Source organism: Embiotoca jacksoni, unplaced genomic scaffold, assembly GCF_022577435.1.
Source record: "Embiotoca jacksoni isolate LCO1_2020_lvr unplaced genomic scaffold, fEmbJac1.0.p SCAF_11, whole genome shotgun sequence".
Lineage (NCBI taxonomy): Eukaryota > Metazoa > Chordata > Actinopteri > Embiotocidae > Embiotoca > Embiotoca jacksoni.
In genome coordinates this window covers 8,446,222-8,458,396 of record NW_027185241.1, presented here as the reverse complement: position 1 = coordinate 8,458,396, position 12,175 = coordinate 8,446,222, and the positions used below count along the sequence as shown (strand labels likewise).

Sequence of the window (12,175 nt, the reverse complement as noted above, 5' to 3'; positions counted from 1 at the left end):
TCATAGATGTGAATCTTCAGTAGCTGCAGGGAGTCAGATGTTGCAGTGGCGCAGCACAGACATGCTCGCTGCCTAGCTGGCAGGATATGTTGAAATATATGACGTTAAGGTGGAGCATCCTGTAAGGAAACTGTGTCCTAATTATCACATCGGGTTGCCAGGTTTGACACTGAACACATGCGGAATATACAATACCCAAACACTTCGACTGTATAAGTACTCAACTGAATGCAACACTTCATCTGCCTCTAAGTGTTATTTAGAACAGATTCTACACAAACCCATGTAAACACATAAATGCAAATAAGTGGAGACATACTTAAATACAAACACACTCCTAACACTCCTTATTATGTGCTTGTGTCTGCTGCAGGTTCCAGGCAGTATGATGGACATGAATGTTTTAATGGCATGTCAGCTGCTGCTGGAGCAGGTTTTCAACGAGGGCAACAGCCCACTTCTACAGCAACTCTACCAGAATCTGCTCTTTAATTTCCGCATCTGGACTAAAAGCCATTTTACCGTTTGTCTTGGTAAGGCACAAGCAGCCCTCGTGTTGTTGAGCAATACACCTGTGAAGCCTTCCATGTCAGCCAAAGCTGTTTGCTTCTCTTTTATTTGTATATACATGCCAAGACTGAAATGAGGTAGAGAAGGCTTAGAGCACAATAGAGCAAAGATACAGTACATTAATATTTCAAGTTCTGGCTGTGGCAAAGAATAAAATATGTGCTCGAGGCACCATTTCACTGCCCTGTTTTGTAAATTACGGCACTTCTTTGCTACAACCTTTTATAATGGTTTGGCATTTCTAAATGTCAATCTGAAGGGAGATGACAAAAGTATTCTTCTTCCGCAGCACATGTGCAATACCTGTCATCTGTGATAAACAAAAGCAAGCAGCGCATGAAGAGGAAGTATGGGGTTCAGTACATTCTTGATACCATTCGGGCGTACTACAGGTAAACTACAGCAATAATGTGGTATCGAATTTAGATATGTTCATCAAAATGATAAGTGTGTTAAAAATTACTTTTATTCGGTGGTTTAAGTTCTTGTAAATAGAGGTGTTTCTACTTGTTTTCATCTATTTTATAAAATAATTTGTTTCATAAGAGGTTCACTTTATTTTTATTAACATCTTTGATCTTAGTGCGGAGAACGATGGCAGCTCTCTGTCTGATGAAAAGCAGACGATTCGAACCTCCCTGTTTGCCCTGCTGAAAGATTTCCTCAAGTCTCCAACACAAGAGGAGCTTCACAGCGTCCTCGCCTACATTCTGTCTGTGGGAGAGGAGCAACAGGTAACACTTACAGTTTAATACTACGATCATATGACCTTTTTAACATGGTATTTTACTCCCAACCTCCAAGTGCACTCTTCCTGACCCTTCACACTCTCTTTTTTTATTCTCATGTTTTTGCAAGTCTGTACTTTAAAACTCCTCTTGATACAACTTAGAAGTTTCCGTCCCTAAACCATATTTCTTGTTGCCTCTTTTCATCTGTCTTCATATTTCTGTCCTCTCTGAATCAGGTGGTGATGGCCTTGGATGTGCTGTACGAACTCTTGAGGAGCAGCCCTCCTCGTGAGCAGGTGCAGGCCGTGTTGCTGGAGTGGGGGGTGGAGCAGCTGTACTCTTTGCTGCTCACTCCAAGCCTTGGCGATGAGGCCAGAGAGAGGGTCTTCAGGGTGAGGACAACTGGCTGCACCTCTTCTTAACATCCAACCTTCATTTGACACATATTTGCCTTTTATTGAAAACCACCTTGTGATATATAATTGTATGTATATATGTCGAAACAGGAAACTTCTTACACCATTTATCTGTGTTGTTGCAGGTTATGTACAAAATCCTCAAGAGCGAGCGTGTGTCCGAGCGCAACAAGCAGCGCATAAAGCTGAAGGATTTTGGATATCTTGGCCTCGTTTGTTGCCTTGAAGACATTCCTGCAACCATGACCACCGTCCGCTGTCTGTACGAGCAAGTCCTTGCTACAGGTAAGCAAGCTTTTGCCTTTGGTGCTTGAAATGGATGACAAAAAAAATCTTAGAAATGTCAAAGAATCGGAGGTTTCAATAAACATTTATCTGTACAGTTATATATACAAAAAAACAAAAAAAATCTAACTTTAAAGTAGAAATAAAACATCCTTTGTTGTAAATTAAGGAGCTCAAACTTATCTAGGTCATGAAGACTATGTCAGTAATCAAATTGTGAGTCAATAAAGCTTGATTCTCCACATCTTAAAATAATTTCTACGGATGTTTACTTGAAAGAACTATGAAATGTGACACTGAGTATAGATCGTGTTAAATGTTATTTTTGCAATAAATGATTACCAAATAAATACTAAACTCTCTTTGGAGTCAGAACAAATCATTTTATGACAAACGCACAAATTGGAAAGATGAGCATACAATTCAACATTTATCAACAATATGGTTTCCAATGAATAATGAATTAAGATTTATTTGGGATAAGAGTGTTTCTGTCAACAAAGGAATTTAAACTTAATAAACTAAACTAACTTAACAGTAATAACTCTGTTTATCCTATAATAAGTGCCAAATGACGGGGTGCCCCACTTTCCTTCCTCAAAAATACTTTAAATTCGTATTGTTTCATGTGGTGAAAATACCTGATATCACCTTTCAACTGACAAGCGCAGAAAAATTCGAAATCTTTCATGTGAATTAATGAGTATCTTTCTTATTCTGGGAGATGATAGTGTTTGTGCATGATCCCACTACTCATGGCAGGAAGCTGATTAAACGTAGGTTTTCAAGGACTTTAAATTGGAGTGAAATTTGCTGCTACTCCGCAGATGCCAGTCCTAATTTCAGAGACCTCCTGGCTGTGGTCTGTCTGTCCCATCGAGCTGAACTCACTGCCCGACTGGACATCTGTCGCAAGGTCGGTATGCTCACATTGTTCATTCTCTGCTTAACACAACCAAATTTATCAACTCAGTAATGAAAACAAGCCCTCTCTGTTCCCTCTGGAATTACTCCAGCTCTTTCATCTGATCTACTCCAATGAGGATTACGTGAAGCAGCTCGCTAAGCAGCCCGGCTGGCAGGATGTTCTCACCAAACTCTACGTTAAAGAGTCCTATGAGTCCCACGCCGCCAGCATTGCAGACTCCAGCAACCACAGCTCCTTTGAACCAAACTACCGGCCGCCACTGCGCAGGGATCCGGCTCTGGTCATAGAGGACACGCGCGAGGACATCTTCCTGAGAGACCGTAGCTCGCAGGACATTGAGGATGAGGAGGATGAGGGCGGTCAGCGGGACATCTCTGAGGGATTCTCTGATTTATCGCAGTCACCTCCGAGCGGAGGTGGAGGCCCATTGAAAAAATTCACAGGCTCCCTGCATTTTAAGTCGTTTGATTCAGTGGATCAGGGGAGCCACTCATCTTCTGTCTCCAAAGCGGTTGACATCACCTCTCCTCGCCCCGAAGAAGAGGGAAGAGACTACCAGCCGCTCTCCCCCTTTGGTACATCACCCTTTGATCTGGAGTTAGGGGGCTTGGGAGAGACTGGCACACACACGCCCGCAGGTAGTCTGACCAACACGCCATCTCCTCTGGAGCACTGCAAACCATTTCCACCGCTCAGACCGAGGAAGAGCTCCAGTTTGTCCAACGTGTTGGACGACACCAGCTATGGGACTGACCCTCCCACTGGAGACACAATCTCCAATACATCCAACCCACTGGTATGGCTGCTCCCTAAACTCAGATTTCACTGATGTTATAACATCGTATTCCCCCCCTTTCCACGTGTTCCCCGCCTTTGATGGATGATGAGTTTTTGTTGCGTTCTTTTCACCGGCTATTGTTTGAATTACAGCAGACCCCTGAGGAGGAGCTGTGCAACCTGCTCACCAACATTGTCTTCTCCGTGCTGTGGAGCGGCAGCGGGGCAGAGGGGGCCGAGGATGTGGTGTGGAGAGAGAGAGGACAGGTATTTTCTGTTCTCACTAAACTGGGCTCCTCCTGCCAGCTGGTCCGTCCTCCAGATGACATCAAGCGCAGGTTGGTTACGTTGATGTCAAATTTATTTGATCAGCAGTGAACCATTCTCACTGTGGAAAAACAAACTGAACCACACCTTCATATGCCTTTTGTCTAAATATCTGGAAATACAATGTCATCTAGTGATGTATTCAAAATCTCTTTGCAACTCTGTGTGCCAGTCTGTTGGAGATGATGCTGGAGTCATCGCTGTCAGACCTGAGAGACGCCCAGGGAGTGTCTCTGCCCTTCTGTCCCAGTCTGGTTCGACTCCTCAGGCTGTTGCAGGACTTCCTGTTTGCTGAGGGTACAGATAACTGCACACTGTGGAGTGAAAAGGTATACTGCCCAATATTTGTCCATGATTGTTGTAAGCCTGTCTCCATCTCAGGAGGTTGCTTGACTGTTAAAACATATAAGTATACATATATATATATATATATATCGACATCAACAGTAACCCAAACCAAACAAAAAACAACTGATGGTATTTCAGCAGAATGGTCTTTAGAACACCCACCCAAGTTTTGGCCTGAATGTTAGTCACATTTCATTTGTATTCACTTGCTCAGTCAAAATACTTTCATTCTAAAGCTAATCTTGTCTGAGTACGTGCTGCAACTGGCTGATCTGAAATACAATATTTTGTATGGATTAAACAATTTAATCTGTTAATCAGAGAGCTTCCTATCTGTGTATTTTGATACCATTTTACACAGCAATGCAAATTGTTTCCTGTGTTTATGCTAAACTGACAGATATGAGATTGGCCTTGATTTTCTCAACCAACTCTTGGGGAAGAAATCAAAATTGTATTTCCAAAAATGTCTAATTTTATAAATATTATATCCTTCACTGGGTTTATTGAATCGTGCTAAAGTTGGGGTGAATTACAAACAAAAATCTTTGTTTTACAAACTCCAGAGTGCACAACACAACATGATTTAATGATGTCAAACTAACTGGGTGTGGGTGTTGTCAGTTACTATAATAGACAGCAGGTGATTTTCTTCCTATCTTGTGTTACTGGAGGGTGGAGGGTCATGGTTGGGTGTAAATTGTATTTGAATCACCTTTTATATCTAGGTTCAGCTGTATTTAAGGCACTGAAAGGCTTGAAGATTTAATTGATGCTGCGAGGTGTGGAAACAGGTCTGACCTTTTTGTTGAGTCCTGTGTTGACAGATGTTGTTGTATTACAGATTTTTGAAGGGGTGGTGAACCTGCTGGACAGGTTACAGGCCTGGCATAGCACCCCCGGCAGCCCTGGAAACACAGAACTGAAAGAAATGGCCCAGATCGGCCTGCGTATCATCACGGGATACATCCAACAGCAGTACTCGCAGGTCATAAATGTCAAATATTTCTCACTGTACACGTCTGTCACAACCCCGAAAACTCACAAGATTGGTTTATGATGAAAATAATTTTAAAATGGTTCACAGTACTTTTTTAACTTGATAAGTGAACCTAGATAAAGCCAGTTTTGAAATAACAGGCCTTCTATGGGTTATTTTCAAAGACATTGCAGTCATTCCTCTTAGGGAGTGTTCTGTATGAAAGGGCAGCTCCCCTCTGAGTTATGACTGCTGCTGCTGTTCTTGCTGTAGGGCTGTGGGATCAGTAGCGCGATCATAAATGAGCTGACCATAAGGCTTTCCATCACATGCTACTGGTTTTGTACATCTCCAAAACAGTGCAACTCCCCCTAAAGCCATCTGTTTTTTAAAATGTCACTTTGCAGATAATTTAACTTGATCGCACCCTGACATCAACAACTGTGGGTATCCTGGAAATAAAAAAGCCTGAAGCTACTCATGCTGAAAAAATTAAATTAAATAAGAACAACACTAACAAAGCTATGTTAAGTCTCGTGGTCAAAAGTAAATAAGTATATTTGCTCAAGTTATGGACCAAAGTAGGAATTTTTTTAGACTTTTACACCACTACACTTCTATTCTTCTACATTTAGAAGCAAATATTGTACTTTTTACGTCAATATATTTATTTTACATCCATGGTCAGTGTGTTGTATACAAAACATTTTACCAGCTCATAAAATATGATGGTTGGTTATAGATTAAATGACCTAAAATTATATAAAAAGTTGACATTAGCTCCACCTCACCTTAATACTGATATAACATTAAAACATTGTCTATAGAATGTATTTATACTCACAATCAAATAATGTTACAGGTTGCATTTTCCTGCATAGGTAGCCTACTTAATACTTAAAGTACATTTTGCAGATCATAGTTTTGAAGTTTTTACAGATGTGTTTTTTTTAAATACTGGACTTTTACTCATAGTGGAGCATTTTTCACTGTAGTTTTGATACTTTTACTCAAGTAATCCATTAAGTAAGCCGATCCCCCATCACTGATGAAGTGCTGCTTAATAAACGTCCCCCTTGATATTATCTTTTGAGGGGGGTAGATCCTTATCAGGATGGCAGAACTAAATAAAACACCATCCCACACATCCTTGTTGCATATATTGCATATCTTTAATAACCTTCTTCCTAGGCTCTCAGATAGTAAACATAGTTTCCTCTTGCTCCTATTCAGGTGTGTGTGATGGCCTATGTGAAGCTGCACAGCCTTCTCCAGACTGTGCTCTGTCTGAGCTGGGAGGAAGTGTGCTTCCTGCTTGGGCGGATTGGCGCCCCCCTGTGGCCAGGAGGTGTAATGGACGGCACCAACTGCGGGTACCCAGAGACTTTCTCCCAGCTAGTTCCCATCGTTCGAACCTTGCTCGACCAACACGCCGACCCCATCACCCTCCAGAACCTCCTCCCAAACCTGCCTATCACCAACGGCAGCACCACCTTCGCCCAGGACCTGAAGGCTTATTGTCACACACAGGAGTGGCAGGGCTTTTACCAGCAGCAGGTCAGTGTCGTGGCTGGTATTATGCATTTAGAAATAGATAACATTTATCTTTTGTTCAGGGAGTCTAGAGCCTCCTCCCCTGTCTGTGGTATGACTAACCAAGTATCATCAACTGTCCATTCTCAGATACTGCTGGCTCTGTTCTTTGTCAAATATGTGTACACTCATGATTTTTGCAGTTTTATTTACCCCCCAGAGGGCGGCTGAGAAGTCGACTGCAAATGTTTAAAAATTAAGTTTAGAAAAAGCAGAACCAAACTCCCAAGTGTCTTCTGGCTGACCTTCAGTGTATTTTAAGCAGAGATCAGTTTATGCTTGAACTTGAAGCAGAGATACGTCATGAACTGATGGCAAACAGACACTCCCTGCACTAGCTGAGCATAGATTTATCATTGCTCTGTGTGACAGTGCATGCTCATAAATCTGTTTTGTTTAGGTTACTTTTGCACATGGATACTGCAATACATTAGGCTGCGAGGCAGAACTTTGGCCGCCATGATAGTTTTCAAACTTGGCTGTGGCAGTTTTTTCAGACTCTGTCTGTTTGAGTATGTATGTTGCTGTTTATTTATAGAACTGGTGTGTTTGTTTTAAATGTATATATCTGTGTAATTTGTATACAAGTATTGTATTTATTTTTAGCATGAAGTGGTAAAAGGACAGTAAGAGAAAAAGAAAAACAGCAGCCGAATAAGAAATGCATGAGTTGTTTAAATATCTCTTTTTAATACAATAAATAAAGGAAAGTTGTTTGTAAAATGGGGAATTGTATCGGCCTCTTTAGGTTATGTGGTGCCAGGAATTATAAATTACCTCTGCACTCAAAAAAATTATAATCTAACCAATATAGTTTTTAATGGGCCAACGTATGGCTAGTAGGAAACTTGGAAGTACTACTTATAATTTATATTTTATATTTTATACTTAATGTTTATATGTTTTTAATTTGAATTGATTTTATTGATGATAAAATATACATTTATTCTGTTGGTTTTGGAGATGTCGCCCAGTCACGTCGTGGTCTGCATCTCTGCCTCCCACTTATTTTACTGTGTTGAGTTGTCTTTCACATGTTTATAGCTGTGTATGTTTATGTCCTTCTTCTCATAATGGGCCTCTAGGTTCAGCCCACCATGGAGCAGTACGAGCTGGACACATTTGGGAGGAGCCACGACATCATGTCCAATTTCTGGAACTCGTGCTTTGATGACCTGATGAGTACAGCCTTCAGACGGGACAAAGAAAGATCTGACAGCAAATCCAAGTTTCAGGTATACAGACTGTGGTACATAGGACTTTGTTAAAATGCAGTTTTAAACTCTCAGATGACTGATTTGATATTTGTGAATGTAAAAACAGGAGGTGATCGTTGACCCCTACTCGAAGCGAGTTAGGAGTGAGAACAACAGGTACCTCATCTGGCAGAAGCAGAGCTCCAGCCAGCAGGGGGTGGTGTGGCAGCACTGGAGAGCTCTCCGCAGGCTTTTGACCAGTGAGAGAGGAGCATGGGCCAACAGGTATGACAGCGTCTAACTCTCAACTTCTCTCTGGCCAGGTATTATATGTCCTCCTATCTGAGAGTAGACTCTGCTCACCAGAATGGGCTGAATAGTAATTTATCCTTTGGCTTGTTCTTGATGTCAGAGTTCAGCCGGAGGTCAAGTGGAAATTGTCCAATGCAGAGACCTATTCAAAGATGCGCCTCAAACTTGTGCCCAACTATAACTACGATCCCCACAGTGAAGCCAGCGCCCAAAGGGACAACATGGGTATGTCACAGAGTATAAACATATTAGCTTTGCTTTTTGTCCTCAAAGCAAAATGGTGCTCTGAACATGTTGTTATGTTTTTTTGTTTATCATCAGGAGCTGACAGTCCCCGCAGCTCCGAACCGCTCCCATTGGCTGTTGCTAAGGAAGCAAAAGTAAGTGACATGGAGGATGACCAGTTAGGAGAAGAGGACCTTGTCTTTTTGGACAACAAGTGAGTCTAACATTTTTGTTAAACTTGTGCCAGCTTTTGCACTGTATCTTTTCCATGGGCCATAAAATTTTTTTTTTTTTTAAAGTCAAACAAGTGGTACCAGTTTGAAACAAGCAAGCCTTTTAAGTACTTGAAAAGTTCTTGTTTTATGTTCCCATGGACATAAATAATCACATCTGTAAATATGTTGTGTCGAAAATGTAGGTTTTACTTCTTGAATGCTTTCAGGGTGGAGGGAGAAGATGAGAGCCAGAAGGAAAAACTGGTTCTGTCTGAGGACTGTGAGCTCATCACCATTGTGGCGGTTGTTCCGGGTCGTCTGGAGGTCACCACACATCACCTGTACTTCTATGACGGCAGCAGTGAGAAAGAGGAGACAGAGGAGGGTAAGAAATATGTGATTGTGAAAACAACATCTCATTGTGTTCTTCAAAGGGCTCGATCAGATGTGAATAACAAATGTGCCTCCAGGAATCGGGTTTGATTTCAAGAGGCCTCTGTCTCAGCTCCGAGAGGTTCATTTGAGGCGCTACAACCTGCGACGATCTGCACTGGAGCTTTTCTTCATTGATCAGGCACACTACTTCATCAACTTCAGAAAGAAGGCAATCTAAACCTCTTGCTTTTTATTTACGATGAAATCTATGCTTTGAAATGATGCGGTTGTGTGTAACAAAGGCTTCTTCCCTCACCCGTCAGGTACGAAACAAAGTGTACTCTAGGATCCTAGGGCTACGGCCTCCGAACCTGTTTTACTTTGGCTCCCGCTCTCCTCAAGAGCTACTGAAAGCATCTGGTCTTACACAGGTATTTATTTACATCAGTCCTCCATACTGAACCGAGTTATTCTCATCTGAATAATGACAATGTTTGTGACCAATCTTATGTTGATGTTAACAGAAATGGGTGTGCAGAGAAATCTCCAATTTTGAGTATCTGATGCAATTGAACACCATTGCTGGGCGCACTTACAACGACCTGTCGCAGTATCCTGTGGTAAGTGTGTCGCATTTGCCCGGACACTGTTTCCTACCTTTATCTATGGTTATTACCAAAGAAGGTGCACTCGCAGTGTGAAGAAGCACCACAATGCAGTCGTGTGTTTTGTCTCTCTTCAGTTCCCCTGGATCTTGTGTGACTACACCTCTACTGTTCTGGACCTGGAGGACCCCTCAGTTTTCAGAGACTTGTCCAAACCCATAGGTGTGGTCAATCCACGTCACGCGCAGAATGTCAGAGAAAAGTAAGTGGCTGTATCACAATGTGAATTTGCACTTTAAAAAAAAAAAATCAGAGGGTAATAGAAACACTTGAATGCACCAACCCGTTTAAGATTTTAAAGCAGTCCCTGCGTAACCACCTGAAAAGGACGTAATGCTTGCAATAAAAAACAAATGCAACAAAATATCATGAATTACCAATCAAAAACAAGTTGACTATTGTTCATTGTGTTGAACAGCAAACCTATGCTTTTTTTTTTTAATGATTAGCATAATATTGTGAATTTTTTTTCTATTTCTCTTACTAGATATGAGAGTTTTGAGGACTCAACAGGAACCATTGATAAATTCCACTATGGCACACATTACTCTAATGCAGCAGGAGTCATGCACTATATGATCCGCATGGAGCCGTTCACCACCCTGCATATTCAGCTGCAGAGCGGCAGGTGGGAGTGCCGCCTATTTCATGATGTTTCACTGAGTTTCCAGGTATTCTCTGTTCTCATATGATTCCGTGTTGCTATTGTGCAGGTTTGACTGTGCAGACAGACAGTTTCACTCGGTGGCAGCAGCCTGGCAGGCTCGCATGGAGAGTCCTGCTGACGTCAAAGAGCTCATCCCAGAGTTCTTCTACTTCCCAGAATTCCTGCAGAACATGAACGGTAGGGAGCACTGTACAAATTTACTGTTTTAAATCAAGTAATCTCTAATCTTGCATGTGTGTTGTGAGATGTAAAGGTGATGTTCTGCTGACATACAAATCTAATGAAATAACCCAAAGCGTCACTGCTGCATGGTGGTTTGCAGGCTTCGACCTTGGCCATTTACAGATGTCTCAGGACCCAGTGACAGATGTTGAGCTGCCTCGCTGGGCGACATCGAGGGAAGACTTCATCAGAAAACACAGGAAAGCCCTGGTGAGTCTACACAAACATCCAGACTCTTATATCTTAGTCATGCATTTGTTTTCTGACTACTAAGGAACTGTTGAAGATGACAGGAACTTATATCTTAAACTCTAGGAATGTGAGCACGTGTCCAATCACCTCCATGAGTGGATTGACCTGATCTTTGGTTGCAAGCAGAGAGGCGAGGAGGCAGTGAATGCTCTCAATGTCTTCTACTACTGCACTTATGAGGGTAAGGTTACAACTTTTCTTAGGAAATAAGAATAAAACCTGCAAACATCTCTCTGTAGTCTTATCCTTTAGCTGTGTATGTTCCATACTAGCATTCGGGCTTAAAGCATTAAGTTGCTTTTTGTTTGGCTTCTCTGCAGGTGCAGTAGATCTGGATGCAATAGCCAATGAGAATGAGCGTAAGGCCTTGGAAGGCATCATCGGCAACTTTGGACAGACACCATGTCAGCTCCTGAAGGTGCACTCAAACACTAATTCACGGCTGCTTTGTAAAAGATTCATTAGTCTGACTTTCTGTTTTAAAAGCATCAGTTTTACAACACATTTCTATCTGCAACCAGGAGCCTCATCCTCCTCGTATGTCAGCTGAGAACGCGACTAGGCGGCAGGCCCGCCTGGACACTACACCCCCGAATATCTTTGAGCAGCTCAACAAGCTACGACCATTTGTGGAGGTGGAGCCTAAAATCCTTATAAATACCATCATGATCTCATTCATCTAAATGAATGATTCATATTTTGTGTGAATCTATGTATTTACATGCATGTGTTTGTGCGCGCCTCAGGTGGTAAGTGACGGAGTTCCTCTGGTCCAAGCAGTGGTACCAAAGAACCAGAATCGCCCCTTCATCATCCAGGGCTCTGATATACTGGTGAGGGAGGAATTTATAACTAAACAGAGTAATTAATTAATAAGACTTTCATTTTCAACAGTTTAAGTTTATCCCTATTATATTGTGTACTTTCTCTCTACAGGTGACAGTGAGTTCGAACGGTCTGATAGGGACACACAGTTGGCTGCCATACGACAAAAACATCGCCAACTACTTCACCTTCACTAAAGACCCCACAATGAGTAATCCCAAGTAAGAGCCTTCACAAATAATACACCCATATGAACTCAGTATTAGT

The 12,175-nt window shown here is 41.9% G+C and overlaps 1 protein-coding gene across 2 annotated transcripts in view; it reads left to right on the top strand.

Moving 5' to 3' along the window:
* nbeal2 (neurobeachin-like 2) overlaps positions 1 to 12,175 on the top strand; it is a 36,088-nt gene that overhangs the window by 18,107 nt on the left and 5,806 nt on the right. For both annotated transcript variants that reach the window (XM_069142925.1, XM_069142924.1), the window contains 28 exons: positions 374 to 533; positions 860 to 962; positions 1,154 to 1,304; positions 1,538 to 1,693; positions 1,843 to 2,002; positions 2,830 to 2,918; positions 3,019 to 3,726; positions 3,861 to 4,045; positions 4,207 to 4,363; positions 5,227 to 5,370; positions 6,595 to 6,918; positions 8,040 to 8,189; positions 8,278 to 8,435; positions 8,563 to 8,687; positions 8,784 to 8,901; positions 9,130 to 9,287; positions 9,373 to 9,506; positions 9,601 to 9,708; positions 9,802 to 9,897; positions 10,020 to 10,144; positions 10,430 to 10,570; positions 10,656 to 10,786; positions 10,932 to 11,041; positions 11,147 to 11,264; positions 11,404 to 11,501; positions 11,605 to 11,718; positions 11,830 to 11,916; positions 12,020 to 12,129. In XM_069142925.1, the coding sequence (XP_068999026.1) occupies positions 374 to 533; positions 860 to 962; positions 1,154 to 1,304; positions 1,538 to 1,693; positions 1,843 to 2,002; positions 2,830 to 2,918; positions 3,019 to 3,726; positions 3,861 to 4,045; positions 4,207 to 4,363; positions 5,227 to 5,370; positions 6,595 to 6,918; positions 8,040 to 8,189; positions 8,278 to 8,435; positions 8,563 to 8,687; positions 8,784 to 8,901; positions 9,130 to 9,287; positions 9,373 to 9,506; positions 9,601 to 9,708; positions 9,802 to 9,897; positions 10,020 to 10,144; positions 10,430 to 10,570; positions 10,656 to 10,786; positions 10,932 to 11,041; positions 11,147 to 11,264; positions 11,404 to 11,501; positions 11,605 to 11,718; positions 11,830 to 11,916; positions 12,020 to 12,129 (4,418 nt within the window). The remainder of the gene's footprint in view (positions 1 to 373; positions 534 to 859; positions 963 to 1,153; positions 1,305 to 1,537; positions 1,694 to 1,842; positions 2,003 to 2,829; positions 2,919 to 3,018; positions 3,727 to 3,860; positions 4,046 to 4,206; positions 4,364 to 5,226; positions 5,371 to 6,594; positions 6,919 to 8,039; positions 8,190 to 8,277; positions 8,436 to 8,562; positions 8,688 to 8,783; positions 8,902 to 9,129; positions 9,288 to 9,372; positions 9,507 to 9,600; positions 9,709 to 9,801; positions 9,898 to 10,019; positions 10,145 to 10,429; positions 10,571 to 10,655; positions 10,787 to 10,931; positions 11,042 to 11,146; positions 11,265 to 11,403; positions 11,502 to 11,604; positions 11,719 to 11,829; positions 11,917 to 12,019; positions 12,130 to 12,175) is intronic.